Source organism: Psammomys obesus, unplaced genomic scaffold, assembly GCF_907164565.1.
Source record: "Psammomys obesus unplaced genomic scaffold, mPsaObe1.curated_primary_1811, whole genome shotgun sequence".
Taxonomy (NCBI): domain Eukaryota; kingdom Metazoa; phylum Chordata; class Mammalia; order Rodentia; family Muridae; genus Psammomys; species Psammomys obesus.
Window position 1 is genome coordinate 1285012 of NW_026590767.1, and position 17102 is coordinate 1302113.

The window sequence follows — 17102 nt, forward strand, 5'->3', positions numbered from 1 at the left end:
AGTCCTCAAAAGCACTGTGCTGCTTAGCTTTTTGTCAACCTGTCATAAGCTAGAGTCATCTGGGAAGAGGAAACATTGATAAAGAAATTTCCTTCACAAGGTTGCCCATAGGCAAGTCTGTGGGGGAACTTTCTCGATTAATGATTGATGTGTGAGGGCCCAGCCCACTGTGGATGGTGACCCCACCTCCATGGGCAGGTGGTCCTGGGATCTGTAAGAAAGAAGGCTGAGCAAGCAATGAGAAACAAGCCAGTAAACTCACTCCCATATGGCCTCTGTCTCGGTTCCTGCCTTCAGGTTCCTGCCCAGCTTGATTGAGTTCCTGCCTTGGCTTCATTTAGTGATGGACTGTGAAATGGAAGCCAAATATGCCCTTCCCTCACCACATTGCTTTTGGTCACAGTCTTCATCACAGTATGACAGAGCAAACACACAAATACTCTGGGCGATTTTAATGAATAATTTTAGACTTAGGATTATAAGACATGGCTGCTTTCAGGGATGAAAAATTGGAAGAAGGACTATTTTATCAGGGCTGTCAGCTTTGCTATAAGGTGACATGAAAGAAATTAACCACTCTGTGGCCCATGAAGGGAATAAATACATTAGTTTTTTCCTCTGGTTTAGATTGGTTTAGACTGATGGAGTGACATGGAAATAAAAGAAAGCAGACAGACATCTCCCAAAGCGGAAGTGTTCTGTAATCAGAACAACTGAAGGGCCCCAGTCTCTCCTGGGAGTGCAAATTATGCAGCGGGGTTGCTAAGTGGATCTCCTGTTCAGAAGCTTCCATAGTCATAGTCGTTCAAGTCAACTTTCCTGGACAGAGCGTCTCTGTCTACCTGAGGCATTAGCTGATTAGCCCTTCTATGAACCATGTTAATTATGAACCATAAGAATTCAATGGGATGACAGATGTAAAGCTCTGGGCCTTAATGACTGGCTCATAAAAATTGTCCCCGAATCAACTTTCCTTCTTTAGCAGTGTTTTGAAATATATATATATATATATATATATGTGTGTGTGTGTGTGTGTGTGTGTGTGTGTGTGTGTGTGTGTGTGTGCATACACACACAGGCACACACGTGAACAATGCCAAGAGACTAGGGTAGGGGCTGGCTTACCTGTATCCTCATAGCAACCTCTAGCTTTGATCACCTAGGAGACAAATCTCTGGGTGTATCTGTGAATATGTTTCTAGAGAGGTTTTATATTTTTTAATTTATTTTTTATTAACTACAGTTTATTCACTTTATATTCTAACTGTACAGCCCTCCCTCATCCACTCCCAACCCCACCCACAGTCCCTCTTCTCCACCAATGCCCTTCCCCCAGTCCACTGATACGGAGGTCCTCCTCCCCTTCCATCTGACCCTAGCTTATCAGGTCTCATCAGGAGTGGCTGCATTGTCTTCCTCTGTGGCCTGGTAAGGCGGCTCCTCACTCAGGTAGAGGTGATCAAAGAGCAGACCACTGAGTTCATGTCAAAAATAACCCCTCTTCCTCTTACTAGGGTATCTGCTTAGACACTGAGCTTCCATTGGCTACAACTGTGCAGGGGTTCTAGGTTATCTCCATGAATGGTCCTTTGTTGGATTATCAATCTCAGGAAAAATCCCTATGCCTTTTTTTCTTCTCTCTCTCTCTCCTTGTGGAGTTCCTGTCCCCTCCAGGTCTTTCTATCTCCCCCTTCTCTCATAAGATTCCCTGCACTCTGCCCAAAGTTTGGTTATGATAATCTTCTTTAATACCCTGCTAAGTAGAGTCTTTCAGAGACCCTCTGTGGTAGGCCCCCGTCCTGTTCCCTGTTTTCTTTCTCTTCCGATGTCCATCCCATTTGTCTTTCTGAATGAGGATTGGTCATCTAGAGAGGTTTAATTGAGCTGAGAAGACCCTGAGGCTATCTTTGTAAGCCACTCCAGATCTTGTCTGTGAAGCAGAGGCTACATGAGCTCTTATGACATAGACTTCTTAAAGATGACCTTGGCCATGTTATACCTGGTTGTCCAATCTTATCACACAGCAACCAAACCTAAAGTCCCCGTGGGGACTGCAATAGCCTAACTAGACTCTTCCCAGCATGGAGGCAGATTTTTTTTTCCCTCAGAGAGATGGGCTCTCTTTTCTGGACTTGGCTTTGCTTTTCCCGCTCACCCTGATTTTGCCAGTGTCATGCTCAGTGACTTGCTATATGCATTATAGCAGCCCACTCAGCTTTATCTTTTTTCTAGGAACTTCCATCCTGGTGGTAGTAAAAAGAATGCTCGTGTCATCTCTAGTCTTTGTAACCCACCATCCTATCCAGCACTCTTAATTTAGTAGGCAAGAAAACCTGGGGCTGAGCCCACTGTTGGGTAGTATCATGTGGCAATGATGATGTTCAGCCACTTTTTCTGATGCATAGAAATGGCAATTTGACGTGGTTCAACCCAATAGATTGTGGATTTTAATGAGTCTCTCCTAAACTAGGCTGCTATTTCAGCTTATGTCAGGAAAGAAATGAAATTGTTAGGAGGAATTGACTATTTGGAAGTGTAAAGAGAAAGCAGCATTTATGGGCATCCAAGGGAACAGACCATAATATATATTTCACATTTTGTACTGCCCAGGTTCCAAGCATATTTTCTGTATTGTAGGAAGGCCACACTCATGGCCAAGCCCAGCCTTGCAGGTGTTTGTACCTCACACTTAGTGCCTTGAAGGTCAGAGTTTCTTTTTGGTGGCTACTGTAAAATAGAGTCCAGTGATGTGGGATGAGGTCTGCATTAGGAAGAGCAATGCTCTCGAGTGATGGGGTCAGCAGCAGCCAGTGTTCAGCTGAGGAGCAGTGAGGCCCTAAACTAAATCTGAAAACAGTTGCTTGACCGCAACTTTAGTTTTAGTTCACCCCCTTCCATTCCTGTTCAAGCCCCCAGTCTTCCCACTGGTGACTGACTTCACTGGAGAAAGTGGTGCTGATTCCTATACCAGCCTTTCTATTTATTTGTCTACTCTCTGGCTATGTTCCCACCAACAATTGTCAGGCATGTGAAGTATAGATGGGTCTGAATGTTATACCCAGCAGATGCCCAGTGATATGGGTGAGAATGGATGCAGTGGAGGAGAAGGGGAGTGCCCGGAGGACAACTCTGAGCAGATCCTAGGGATTCCCTGTGGCTTTCAGAAATGAAAGAAATGCCATCTGCTCCTAGAACTCTTTTACAGAAGATCGGGTACTGCTCAGGGATAGGCAATCCCACCACAGCTTAAAAACTGAGGCTTCCTAATTATCTCCACCCCCAAACACCAAAAGGTATGCTGAGACACTTACTGCCCATGCTGTGGGTCAATGAACTGGAATCAATTCTGCAATCCAACCTCCTCTGATGTGAGCAGATTACCATGTAAGCACTGCTCAGAAGGGCCGAATAGAGCTGGACAATGATGGCTTCCGCAGCCTTAGACAACATAAGTGTCTTCAATAGGGGCTGCTCTTTCGGCCTGTTCTTCTGGGACTCTTGGCAGTGACTCATATCCTCTACTCCAGGGCTTCCAGAGAACAGTCAGCCAGGAGTAACAGGACTTGGAAGGGGAACAGTGAAAAAAAAAATTGCTGTTGGCTTGCCAGCACAACAGGTTATAGGAGAAACTAAAACACTTCAAAAGGCATGTTTTTGTATTTGTGATTCACACTTGTGATTTTTTAATAAGCTATTTTTTCATTGTGATTCACATTTGTGATTTTTACCTACATGCACACATAAAATATAAAGTATATCTATAGTGTATAAATATGTCATATATGATATGTATATAACATAAAATAACAAGAGACAATTTCTGTTTATCACACTGCTTCTCAATAAATAGTATTCTTACTCAAATCAGCAAGTTCTGTAGGTGTTCTTTTCTACCACAATGCAAGAATCTTAGTAGTTTCCCCCTTTAAAGAAAACATGAGGGATATTTAAGCCCGATTCTCAGGGGGAATTAATTTTCATAACTGCTGCATTCTTCTACGAAAGTGGAAAATTAATTATTGTTTTCATTCTCTAGTTTCTATTAAAAGCCTCTGCATTAATGAAACAAACATGAGTAACCTGGCACGTGGCATATTCAGGTATTACTCCATTGATTCATTTGGCTGGGAACCCCTGGGCAATTCATTTTACCTCAAAAGAGCATCTTTAGAGAATCAGAGCCAAATCTCAGTAATCGGTATACTTGGCAGTCACTTGTCTCTATGTTGTGAGCCAGATACATAGGTCTGGGGGTGAGTTAGGGAATCACCCAGATGTCCAGCAAGTGGAAGTAGCAAAGGGCTAGGGAAGACAGAGTGAGGTTGGAGTATCAGGTCCTCTAAAGACTCTGAGAAGTTGGGGTAGATGCTGTGAGAGAACCACACTGTGGAGGAGCCTCCATGTGAGAATAGGCAGGAGAGGCAGAGTTAAAGAAAGGAAAAAAAATGCTCTAGGGCCTGGAATCTGGCTCTCCTCCCAGTTAGAGATCACCTGGGCCTCCAGAAAGTCCTCCTTTCCTTTATTTTCTGTAATTGGCACCTGTCCTATCGTCAGACGTGTTATCTTAAAGAACACTAGAATGCCGTGGTAGCCTGACCTTGCATTGGTAAAAGCCGCATCTTCCCATTAAAAACATTAGATCTCTGTAATAAAAAGATAGAGGGTGAATATAATAAAGGAAGATTGGGAAATATTACATCAAATTACTAAAGTGAAAGAGTAAAAAGTGATGAATATTTCCTTGAATTTGTAAAAGTAATGTATGTGTATTTCTAAAGATATATAGACATTTAAACAACTTTGTGTGTTTATTCATATCTGAGCTTTCTATATTTTTACACAGTGAACATTTACTTATTTTAAATTTAGAGAAATGTAACTGTAAAACAAAAACCTAGTTGTGCACTGAAGAAATATGAGTCAGTTTTTAAGAGGACTGGCTGCTCTGACAGAGGACCTGGCTTCACTTCTCAGCACCCACATGGCAGCTCACAACTGTCTATGATTCAAGTTTCAGGGGATCCGATGCCCTCTTCTGGCCCATGAAGTCATTGAGAGTACACATACACATAAAAAGAAAATAAATCTTTAAAAACTATTAAATCATTTCAATGATGACATGATATGATTAATAAATGAATGCTGAATGAAAAGGATTAAGAAGATATCTATTATGAGAATATATATATATATATATATATATACACATTATATCTTTATACAAAAACTGGAAAATATAAATATTAGTATGTAAATAATTTGGCAAATGAAAATTATGGACTTTTTTCATTTTAAAACAACCCTTAGAGCTTAGCAAGGTAGCTATATTCATATCATTGGAGAGACAGAGGCAGGGGATAGTGAATTCCAGAGCAGCTTGAACTACAGAGTGAGTGCCTGCTTGCTCCCACAAGGCAACAAAAATAACTTGGGGATGAATATTAACTCAAGTAGAGCATTTGCCTCACATGTATGCAATGCCCTGGGTTCAGTGCCCAGACACAGACACACGACACACACACACACACACACACACACACACACACACACACACACACAGAGAGAGACTTTTCAGTGTTTACTAGAGCAACTTTTATTTATATTTCAATAGCCTGAATTTCGTGTCATGGTCTGTTCTAATTATAAGTGAAACTGAAAGATGCGACTACTAGCAGAACCCTTCTCCTGTACGTAGCTCCAGCAGGCTCAGGGCATGGGACTCACTTGAGTCTCGGAACTCTGAAAGGGAGGAACCTAGAAGACCTGTATCCTGGAGAGAAGACGGACTCCTGTAAAGAGGAACTAGGGAATCCCACGGAACCTAACAGCGGCGCAGACGCCGCTACCCGGAGTTTGGAACGGAGGAACTGCGCGTCTCGCTTCCTGCCTGGCGGTGGGGAGGGCCGCAGTGCCGCCGCGATGTTACCCTACAACGTGAACTTCAAGGTGTCAGCGCGCACCCTCACCGGGGCGCTCAACGCGCACAACAAGGCGGCGGTGGACTGGTGAGGGCAGCGCTTCCGGCCGCTGGTCTTAGCCGCGGGTCGCGAGGGGACTGGGAAGAGCTGGGTGCTTCCGGTCCCCCTCGCCTGGACCGCGGCTGGCCTTCCACAGCTGGCAGATTTTCTTTTAGCTGAGACATTTTTGTTGTTATAGAAGTCCCAAATGCCCCGAGTGGACAGGTCCTCGATGCAAACAGTTTCCTTCTTGTGTTCTTTTCTCTGCATCTCATTCCTTTACTTGCCCCCATTTCCTTTTTTCCCAGCCTGGACCTGGGAGGGCTTCTCTCCATTCCGTCTCCCTACCACTTCCTGGTCCTGACTTTCTTACTCGCTCATACTCCTCTTTTTCACTTAGATCCATCCATTCAACAGTTCCCCAGACTCTGTCCTGTCACCTGTTCCCACCTTTATCTTTCCTGGCTTCCGTGAAGCGCATGCCTCTCCAACAGCCCGTTTACTTTCCACAGTAAAGTAACACCCGAGTTCTAAGAACTAATAATGGGAAGCAAAATTCTATAGCTGTTATGGTGCTAGGAATGTTGCCACGGAGGCTAAAACCTCTCATACTTATTTGTTTGTTTATTGTCTAGTTGTGAAGGACTAAGACTAGTCACTATCCTAGGCACATTGTGGATTCTCTGTTGTTATAAAAATAAGTGTTATTGGACACTGAATAAGGACTAGGCGTGTGCATACAAAAATAGCACAGATTGGCTTGCACATTAAAGCTCTGTGTACATATCTTTTAGAACTGTTCATCTGAGTGAAAATGAGTCTCAATATTTATAAACTTAACTAGGGCGTTATATAAAAAACAGTATCACAAGCCTTTGACTTTAAGTCATACTATTAAGTAATTCTATTAACAGTGGCATATATGAACAAGATTCGTTTTTGAAAGCAAGAGGAAAGTTGATTTGCTTTGCTTTGTATTTACATCTCAACACTTGTTTTGCCAGGGGCTGGCAAGGTTTAATTGCGTATGGATGTCATTCACTTGTGGTAGTCATCGATTCCAGTACTGCCCAAACTCTCCAAGTTCTAGAAAAACATAAAGCTGATATTGTTAAGGTAAGTTAAATAACATGTCAGTCCCATAAGAGTCTGCCTCAAGTTTAATGTGTCATCAGGTTCACATTAAGTCATGGGTATAAATGTCAAACAGCCTTTAAATACAGTTACTTAGGGTTGCCTAGCATTTACGCACATGCGCGCGCGCGCGCACACACACACACACACACACACACACACACACACACACACACGCAATGTCAATCCAGAGTGAATTGTTAAGTGCTGGTTTTAGGGCTGTTTGAAAGGTAATTGAAAATGCTAGTTCCGTCATCTCCCATCTCACTCACTCATCCGTGAGTTTTGAACACTCGACTGCCAGGTGCTGAAAATGTAAAGTTGAACCATCTTGTGGCTGTGAGTCTCACTGTGGTTTTGATTTGTGGTTTTCTGATGGGTAATCATGAACATATTTTCTTGTTGGCTATATGTGCATCTTTGTAAAAATACCTACTCAGATTCTTTGCCTACTTTGAAATGTGTTATCTTTTTATTATTAAGTTGAGAGCTTTAGCAGTGTATTTGAAATATGAGCCCCTAATCAGACACATGATCTGCAGATATTTTCTCTTATTATTTGATCTTTTTACTTCTTGTGATGGTGCCTTTTCAAGAACAAATGGTTTTAATTTTGATATAATTTATTCTTTCTTTCTTTTATTCTTGCATTTACTTGTGCTGTATCCAGGAAATCTTTGTTTTCTCCAACCTCAAGACAATTTACAGTTTTATTTTTAGCTCTTTATATAGGTCCTTGATATATTTTAAGTTAATTTTTGTATGTGATTTGAGGTTGAAGAAAAATACATCATAGAACATATTCGCTTATATCCTATGATCTTGATCACTTATGAGAGCTAGTAATTTTGGGGTGGATTTTTATACATAGTTATAATCGTGTCATCTGCTAAATATAAGCAGTTGAATTTGATAGTCTGTACTTGCTTAATTTGTTTTCTTTCCATTTTGCATTGGCTAGGACCTCTAACTTCAGTGACTCAGGATGCTAAGTGCTACTTTTATCTCCTTCCTGAGTTTAGGGGATGGCACCCAGTCCTTCAGCATTAGGTTTCATAAAAGTAGAGAGGTTTTACTCTGAATTTTTCAGGGGTGGAAGTATTGTCCTCCCTCCCCCTTCTCTTTTCTCTTGTTTTTTTTTTTTTTTTTTTCTTTTTTTCTGTAGTTTCATTATGTGCAGATTCAAGCTTTGCTTTGATAGTCAGTTTCTTTTGTCTGAGTAAAGTATTGTCAATTCTTTCATTGAATACGTTGATTAATTTTGTCAACTTTTGCTTGTCTGAGGAAATATTTTGCCTTTTTGTTTTGTTTTAAATATTCCCAAAGGACATAGACTTCTGGGTTGACAATTTTATTTTCTAGAAGTAATTTTAAAATATCACTTCACCGTCTTCTAACCCACATTACTGATGAGAAATTCTTGCCTTGGTTTTTCTGTATGAATTGTATCTTCCTATATTCTCCTTTCTGTTTTCAGTAGATTGATGTACATAGCTGGACATTTCAAATGTTTATGTTTCTTGGAATTTATGTAAATAGACCTCAGTGTTGCACGTATGTACATTCATACACACTTCTTATTATTTAGAGTAATTCTCGTTCCTACAGTTATTGCAGACACTGAGTTAGGAAATACTGACACCTCGGTTCTGCTAAGCAGTCAGCTCATATAACCTCTGTGTGTTTGTGTTTCTGTTTAAATTGAATTCACTACCAACAGTTACATCCCTGAACAGAACTACTACTTCCCTCCTTCCCCCCCCCCCCTTTTTTTTTTTTTTTCTGTTTGGGCACATTGTAACCTCTTGCATTTAGCTACAGTAAGCAGCAGTATGCTAGGGACCATTTTAAATAATAAGATAGCCAAGAAAAAGCCAAACTATGGAAAACATACCAGTAAGTATGTTTGAGATGGACAGTTATTTGCACTGTGAGGGCTGAAGTAAGGATTCCTTGTTTTCCCACAGCTGGTCACATGCATGTGTTGGTCAACTCAGCATGTTAGTCACCATGCTGTCCTTGTCTGCAAATGCTCTACAAGTATTGTCTTTGAGGTTGTAAACATATGATAGCAAGTAGGTGAGTTCACATTTGCAAACTGCATATAATGAAAGTTCATTGAATGTACCTGTGTGTAGACACTATGCATAGTACACCTGATGTTCAAATGTAAGTGTATGTATATGTGCACAGACACAGCATGCACATAGAGACACATTTATTAAAAAGTTTCACCTGAGGAGTTTAAAGATCAGTTAAATTAGTACTCAGAAAACTTCTGTTTCCGCCTTCTCCATAAATTCTATTATAATGTGTTACTTTTCTTTCCTAGTTTGGCATTCATTATATGTGACTATATGTGTACACACATGTGCTGACCAATGTTTCTGTATATTTGGAAATTCTATGATGTTCATCTATCAAGCACACTGAACAATAAATTTGGAATCTATATTGAGGTTAGGGACTAGAAGCTCAAGGCCTCCGTGGTCTGCCCGTGGAGCTGACTATCCTTGGGTTAGTAACAGCAAAAGAAGTGAAGTGATTACACATCATACAGCAACAGGGTGCTGAGAGAGAGGAAGGCTGACCACGAGCACCGGGAGTAGCTGGGGAATGCTCTGGTTTACAGTGATAACTATAAGCTGTACCTCTGATTCTGAATATTTAATGTTTGGAAATTTAATCAGATTTACTTTAGAGTTTTGGAGGAATTTTATTTTTAATTTGTACTTGTGATGCTGGGTAGGATTTACACAAGCTTTCCATGTGTGCTACCACTGAGCTGCATACCTAGCTCTTATTTGACTTGGTTAAAATCTTGAGACAGGATGCTGCTGCATTGCCCAGGCTGGCCTTGAGCCTGGAGTCCTTCTGCCTCAGCCTGCAGAGTATCAGGAATTACTAACACATCAACAGGCCAAGCTTTATTTTTATATTCTAATGTATTTGCCATGCTTATGTGTGTTGTGTGTGCATGTGTATGTCCATGTTTATGTGTGGGCCCATGTGTTCATGGGGCAGTTTTAGTTAGAGTTTCTGTTGCTGTGATAAAACACAGCTAAAGCAACTTGGAGAGGAAGGGGCTTATTTCATCTTATAGCTGTGGCCCATCATGTCAGAAATAAAAGGCAGTAAGCTGGAGGCAGGGACTGATGCAGAGGCCATGGAAGAACACTGCTTAGTTAGTGCCTTACTCCTGGTGGCTTGCTCAGCCAGCTTTCTTACAGCACTCAAGACCACCAGCCTAGGAGTGGCACCATCCACAGTGGGCTGGGCCCTCCCACATAAATCATCAGTCAAGAAAATATAACACAGGCCAGTGTGATGGGGCATTTTCTCCATTGAAGTTTTTTTCTTCAAAAATGACCCTAGCCTGTGTCAAGTTGACATAAAACTGGCCAGCACAAGTACTGTGTGTGCACATTTACGTCAAGTCCAGAAGTTGACACTGGATGTCTTACTCAGTGGCTTTCCATCTTACGTATTGCAGCAGGGTCTCTTCCTGATCTGAAAGGTCATCATCAGTTTGAAAAATCTAGTTATTTAGCTTGTTTCAGAATGAGCACCCCTGCTTGGAATTACAGGCAGGCCACCATGCCCAACCAGCATTTTTGTGGGTGCTGGGGATTTCTGATCCTCACATGCAGCAAGCATGTAATCCATTTTACCTACTGATCCATTTTCTTCAGCTTTATTTTGTTTTTCATTTTTAATATGAATTTTAATTATGGAACATAAATTTTGTTTTAGGGAAAGTATTCTTTCTGAAAGAATACAGCTAGAGATTTGAGGGGGTCATTATTCCTTTTCCTCCAAAAGTTTTTAGGTCTCTAAGTTTTTCTTTTTAATTAGGAGAATAGAATATAGGAATATGTTCTTAGCCATTCAGGATTTTAGATGTTTGACCAAAATTCAATTTTAGAAAAACTAAGTTTCCAAGATGGTGTGGGATTTTACCAAGACATTTAAAAGATTTTGTTGTTTTCATACCTGATGTTACCAGAATATTTAGGGTATGCATCATTTTTCACATCTGAAAGGCACTCTGATTTTTTTTTAATTTAAGTACAGTATTTAAAAATAAATAGTACACATATCTGAACTTCAAAATTAATACTAGTTTTTTACTTAGTCATACCAAACTTTAAGTCTGAATGGTTAATGTTTGTGAGAATGATGTCTATTGTCGTCTGATGCAACTGTGTGTGTGATTTGATCTCTCCTCCATGCTAGGTCAAGTGGGCCAGGGAGAACTATCACCATAACATCGGCTCACCATACTGCCTGCGCTTGGCATCTGCTGATGCCACTGGCAAGATCATTGTGTGGGACGTAGCATCAGGAGTCGCGCAGTGTGAGATCCAAGAGCACGCCAAGCCTATCCAAGGTGAGGTGCTTGCTGGCTCACTCTCAGAATGCTCCTGTCCTCGTTTTGCTTTCTATGTGTTTGGTTTTGTTATTTCCATGGTAACTCTTAAAGGTGTTTAGCCTGTCTACAGAGAGGAATGTAACATTGTTTTAGACATTATTGCCTTAAATTTTAACTGATTCATACTATAGAAAAACTTATTAATTTCAGTTTTGGGCTCAGCTATGTTGATGAGACTCTTGAGCTACCAAAGTATATACTATCAAGTACATTTGTCTTTATGACTGCAGGGAAATAGCTATCAGTACTTAATAATAGAGATTAACAAACTTTTATTCTCATGTTCCTAACAATTGCTTGGCTTTTTTCTTTTACTGTTATTCTTCTAAAATTATTACAGTGTTCTTTACACAAGTCTTTGAGAAGGTCTCCTGCTTAGCTGAAAAAACCACATCTACACATGCATGTGTGTGGGATGTGAGGGAATGTGAGTAGGGGAATTTGGGTGCCTGTGTATGTACAGGCACGTGCCTGCAGTATGGAAGACAGAGAGCACTCTCAGGTCGGGCCTTGGGCATTCCACCTTTTGTTTGAGGCCGGAACTTTACCACACAAGCCAGGCTAGCTGGCCAGTGAGCTTCCAGCAGTCATCCTGTGTCTGCCTTTATCTAGGCATAACAGTGCTGCAATTAGAGATGTATGCAACTGTGTCCAGCTTTTTACATGTGCTCTGGTGATCTGAACTCAGGTCCCCAGGCATGCAGGGCAAGCACTTTAACTACTGAGCCTTGAATAATTTTTCAAGTGATTTTTACAGAATTTATTGAATACTTAACTCTGTACTGTATACTAAGCAACATTGTTGTGCAAAGATATTTATTGTTTTGAATATGAAAAGCTTCAGTGTTATCAAGTAACTCCACAAAAGCATTAGTGAAGTGCACGTCTTGACCATGACTAGGAAAGTCTCAGATCCTGAGTTTATAGTTTCTGGTAAAGATTATTGCACATTTTCCTTAAACATAATATCTCAGGTTACTTTAGATCTGAACCGAACAATTTGTTTCTATATAGCATTAGCCTTACAATGAATTTATATCATAAATCGGGGAGATAATAGATTTTAAGGTTATGCGCTCTAAAAAGTATCAAGAACAAGGTGGCCAGCACTTTGGAGTGATGTCCAGTGGTTTTGCCCTCACCTTTCTGCTCTTTATAGATGTGCAGTGGCTATGGAATCAAGATGCCTCCCGAGACTTGCTGCTCGCTATCCACCCACCAAATTACATTGTGCTCTGGAATGCAGACACGGGCACTAAACTGTGGAAGAAGAGCTATGCAGACAACATCCTTTCTTTTTCTTTTGACCCTTTTGACCCTTCGCATTTAACTTGTAAGTAATAAGTATTTGTAGAAAATGAGTCATAGGAGGTACTGAAAATAAAATTAGTGTTATATACACAAAATACACACATTGCATGTCCTCAGTACCTTACAAGTGAACGCCATGGAGAAGCCCAGCACACTGTATTACAGCTGCAGTTCCTAATGCCCACACGGAATCATAACCTCACACCGTTTGCAGCTACTTTAATTGTTAGACATGTAAGCTAGTCACGCACATATTGAATTCGTAGCTGAGCAGTATTGGACTAGCTTATAATAGAGAGCTACTGCAATAATCTAGTTCAGACTTAAGTAGACTTTGTTTACAGAACTTGAATCAGGAACTTCATTTAACCTGTAGCTGAAATTCTTGTTTAAAAAATATCATTCTAATTAATGCTATTTCATGTAAAAGACAAATGAAGGTCATGAGACTTTTTCCTACAGAAGTGGTTTCTTGCCGATATTTTGTGTTTTATGGATCAAATTATCTAAAAATGAGACTTGTTTTAGGCAGATATTTGTGTAGTTTTATTATTTAGAAAAAACTCTTTACACAGTGATACAATAGATAGTGTTCTAGCTAGTATTACTGTTCTGGGAACCAAGATGGAGTTTCCCAATTTCATGGAGTTAGTATTCTAGAAGAGAGAGTCAGACTATAAACTATGAACAAAGCGAGTTCATAATTCTAGTATACTGAGAGGTGTTAAGTTGGGGCTACCGGAATGACTCAGCAGTTAAGAAGACGCTCTGTTCCAGCAGAGGAGCCCAGCTTGGCTCCTGGCACTCATGCTGGATGGCTCACAACCTCCTGTAAATCCAGCTTCATAGGGTCCAACAACTGCACTCATGCTCATGTGCACATACACACAATCATATGATTTGCATATGTATATTATAAAATTATAATTTTATATGTGTATACAATTAGCTATAGACAGATAAAAGAAAACTTTTAGGTTCATGGTCAGGCTTGAGAAGAACTTTTTAGACTGAGACTGGTCATAAAAATTTAGTATCATTCAGTATTTGAGCCTGGCTAATGGTGACACACAGTTTCGTACATGTGGTAGTCCTCCTGTGTGGATTATGTATTCTGAAAAGTAGATTTTGAAATTATAGGCTATAAAGGGAATGAATGTATGTGCATAGAACTTTCTCTGAAAGAGCCAATATTTGTTCAGTATGGCAATAATCTTACAAATTCTTTTTAATATAAGATGTACCTGAGAAGCTCAGCATGGAGGCTTCTCATGAGTTGTAGTGGACCATCTTTTTCTGTGGGATGGCATTACACTATTAGGAATACAGCATTGCCAGCTCATACTGCTACAGTTTCCTTCTCTTGCTCCATGGGCTAGAATAGAGCTGAGCTAAACTTGGTTAAATTCTGATCAGAGTTCTGCTTCTCTCAATACAGTACTCACCAGCGAGGGCATTGTTTTCATCTCAGACTTTTCTCCATCCAAGCCGCCCTCAGGCCCTGGGAAAAAAGTGTACATCTCTAGCCCACACACCAGCCCAGCTCATAACAAGCTGGCTGCAGCCACAGGAGCCAAGAAGGCTCTTAATAAAGTGAAGATTTTAATCACTCAGGAGAAACCTAGGTGAGTACAAGGGTAAGACTGACTAGAACGTGCAACTCTCCTCCATCACCTCTAAAAGCTGTGTGAAGATAAACTTTCTCTTTTGGCTTACCTTTTCCCCTCCACTAATTCTGAATGTAGTAAAGGAGAAGGCATTCTTTTTGTCCTCTCCCCTGGAGAGACCCAGCATTTAATGTCCTCTTCATTCGGCCAGTGCTAGACTTCCTCATTGATTTTACAGATTAACATTTATCACTTCCTAATTTAACTTGTGAAACTATGAGCTAATGTTAAAGTCATGGTCACTGAAGACGTGAAGACGGGGGAAGATGCGTTTTCACATTGACACACTTGCTCACTTAGGTCCTGTGTCCTTTGCCCAGTCAAGAAGAGGTGGTTTGTATGTGAGTGAAGGTGCTCCTTGCCCACCTGGCTGAGAGCTGGGGGCTGAGGAGGCACTGACCAAGCAGATCTTCACCCTCGTTCAGATTTCACTGTCCCAGGCTGTGAGTCAGGCTTTTAAAGTGCGTAGAGGCTTATTGCAGAGGTGGGCAGGCAGGGTATCCATCCGGCACTTAGTATAGTGTCAGGCCTGTCGCATGCATTCAGAGAGCAGGAGCTCTTACTGTTAAGAAACTGCACCTGAGTAAAATTTTCAGGAACTCTTTGATTACATTACAAATAGATGGCTGTGTTTTTTTTTCTTCTAAATTACAGTTTTATATTTTTTATAGCTTTTGAAGTTTTCTTGCTTTTTGTTTTAAAATAGTCTTTAATATGCTAAGATTATACTGCTTAGACTAAGTAATTAATTGAATTGTATGTGCTAAAAGATTGTGCTATAAACACGTTTTGAATTTATGGATAAATACTGGTTTTGTATATCAAGCCATATTCTGGTTAAATTTACTGGTTAATTTATCTCATAATCTATGCTGCAACAGTTAAAGATTGCCTTAGTAGAACTTTACATTTTTGTGGATTCCTTGTCGCAAGCAAATAATGTACTCATTTAGCAGACTAAATAGTTTTGTCATGCTTGCTTTGTGATCTTGAGCATTGGAAAATGCTTCATTGTCCCTTAGATGAACTGGACTGAATACTTTAACATCTGCTGACCCATGCAGTCTTCTCCAGCCCTGGGCATCTGTGCCTTTCTTATTATACAGAAGAAACTGGGCCCTACTGTCATTCGGGCTCACACAACTGAGGTTGGTAGCAAGGAGGTTAATGTAATACAGATTCCTCTCTTTTTAGTCACCCAAATTAACTCAGTTGTAAACTTTGAAAGCTTTCAATATAATTATGTCAAAATATTGAATGTTTAATAAAAGATGCTGAAATGAACCTTGAGACTCTTTAGTAGCTTAAAAAAAAAAACAAACAGGTGTGATGTCATACTTGCATAGAAGAAAATGGAAGAGAAGAAACTGCCCTAGCTTGTTTAAGATGACATTAAACTGCGAGGATAGAACAGAGGAGGCCCAGACCATTGGAAGGTCCAGCTCTCCAGGTTCAGCGGTGCTCGTTACTCTGAAGCTTTCTGTTTCAATCCCAAGTTACATTTCAACAGTCTAGCACTTCTAGTATAAAATACTTCTAGTGAAAATAAAATTCCCTTGTGAGTGTCAGTACCATAGCCACCATCTTATCATAATCAGAATTCTAGGCTGTTTACTTTGTGGGCCGCAAAGATTTAGAAACATGGTGTCTTCCCTGCCCATAAAGTGCTTTTGTCATAATTGAATTCTGGCAATTAGCAGATCTAAGTTTTTCTGCTAATCCATTTTGGTCATTTCGGGAAATAATTATTTATTCCTTTTCTTCTTTTTTTGTTTTGTTTTTTAATTAATTTATTTATTTTTATTGATTACAGTTTATTCACTTTGTATCCCAGCTATAGCCCCCTCCTTCATCACTTTTGTGTGATTGGGTCTTGATGCTACACCAACAGCAGTTCATCTCTTATGTTTTTCTCAGTGCTGAATTTGTAGCTCTCAATGACTGCCTCCAGTTGGCCTATCTGCCTTCAAAAAGGAACCACATGCTGCTGCTCTACCCTCGGGAGATTTTAATCCTTGACCTTGAAGTGAATCAAACAGTTGGTGTGATTGCAATAGAGAGAACAGGAGTTCCCTTTCTGCAGGTATCTACATGTATCAACTGCACTCTCCTATGGATGTTGTCAGGGAGTCCATGACCTTGCAAAAGTTGTCTGTCCCTTTCTCTCCACTGAGATAGCAATGGCATTATTCAGCACTCTTTGTTTCCTGTACTTCTGATTGGTTAGGCTTACCTAGAAATTGTCCTAATCGATACTGGAATATGAATTAAACTATCTAAGAGCCAAGAATGGTAGTATGTGTTTGTAATCCCATCTTGCAGGAGGCTGAGACGGGAGGGTTGCCATGAATTGAAGGCCAGCCTGGGCTGCGTAGTGAGTTCCAGGCCAGCCAAGACTATCTAGGAAGACTCTGTCTCAAAAGTACACATATACACAGACATACACACACAAAACCAAAACAATACTTCATCTTATACAGATATCAAGGACATGCTAATTTTAGATTTGCAAATGTATTTTTAAAATGTTCATTTTGTTAAAACTTGGAGAATATGTTTGTATGTTTGTGTCTCCAATTTTTTTGTCCATATTCTTTAAAT

General features: G+C 40.3%; 1 protein-coding gene across 1 annotated transcript in view; it reads left to right on the forward strand.

Moving 5' to 3' along the window:
• The first annotated feature begins 5815 nt into the window (after positions 1-5815).
• Positions 5816-17102, forward strand: part of Wdr11 (WD repeat domain 11) — a 43670-nt gene continuing 32383 nt past the window's right edge. Inside the window, exons 1-6 of the mRNA XM_055608869.1 lie at positions 5816-6005; positions 6962-7073; positions 11328-11481; positions 12683-12856; positions 14273-14459; positions 16419-16584. Of these exons, the coding sequence (XP_055464844.1) occupies positions 5920-6005; positions 6962-7073; positions 11328-11481; positions 12683-12856; positions 14273-14459; positions 16419-16584 (879 nt within the window). The 5' untranslated portion in view covers positions 5816-5919. The remainder of the gene's footprint in view (positions 6006-6961; positions 7074-11327; positions 11482-12682; positions 12857-14272; positions 14460-16418; positions 16585-17102) is intronic.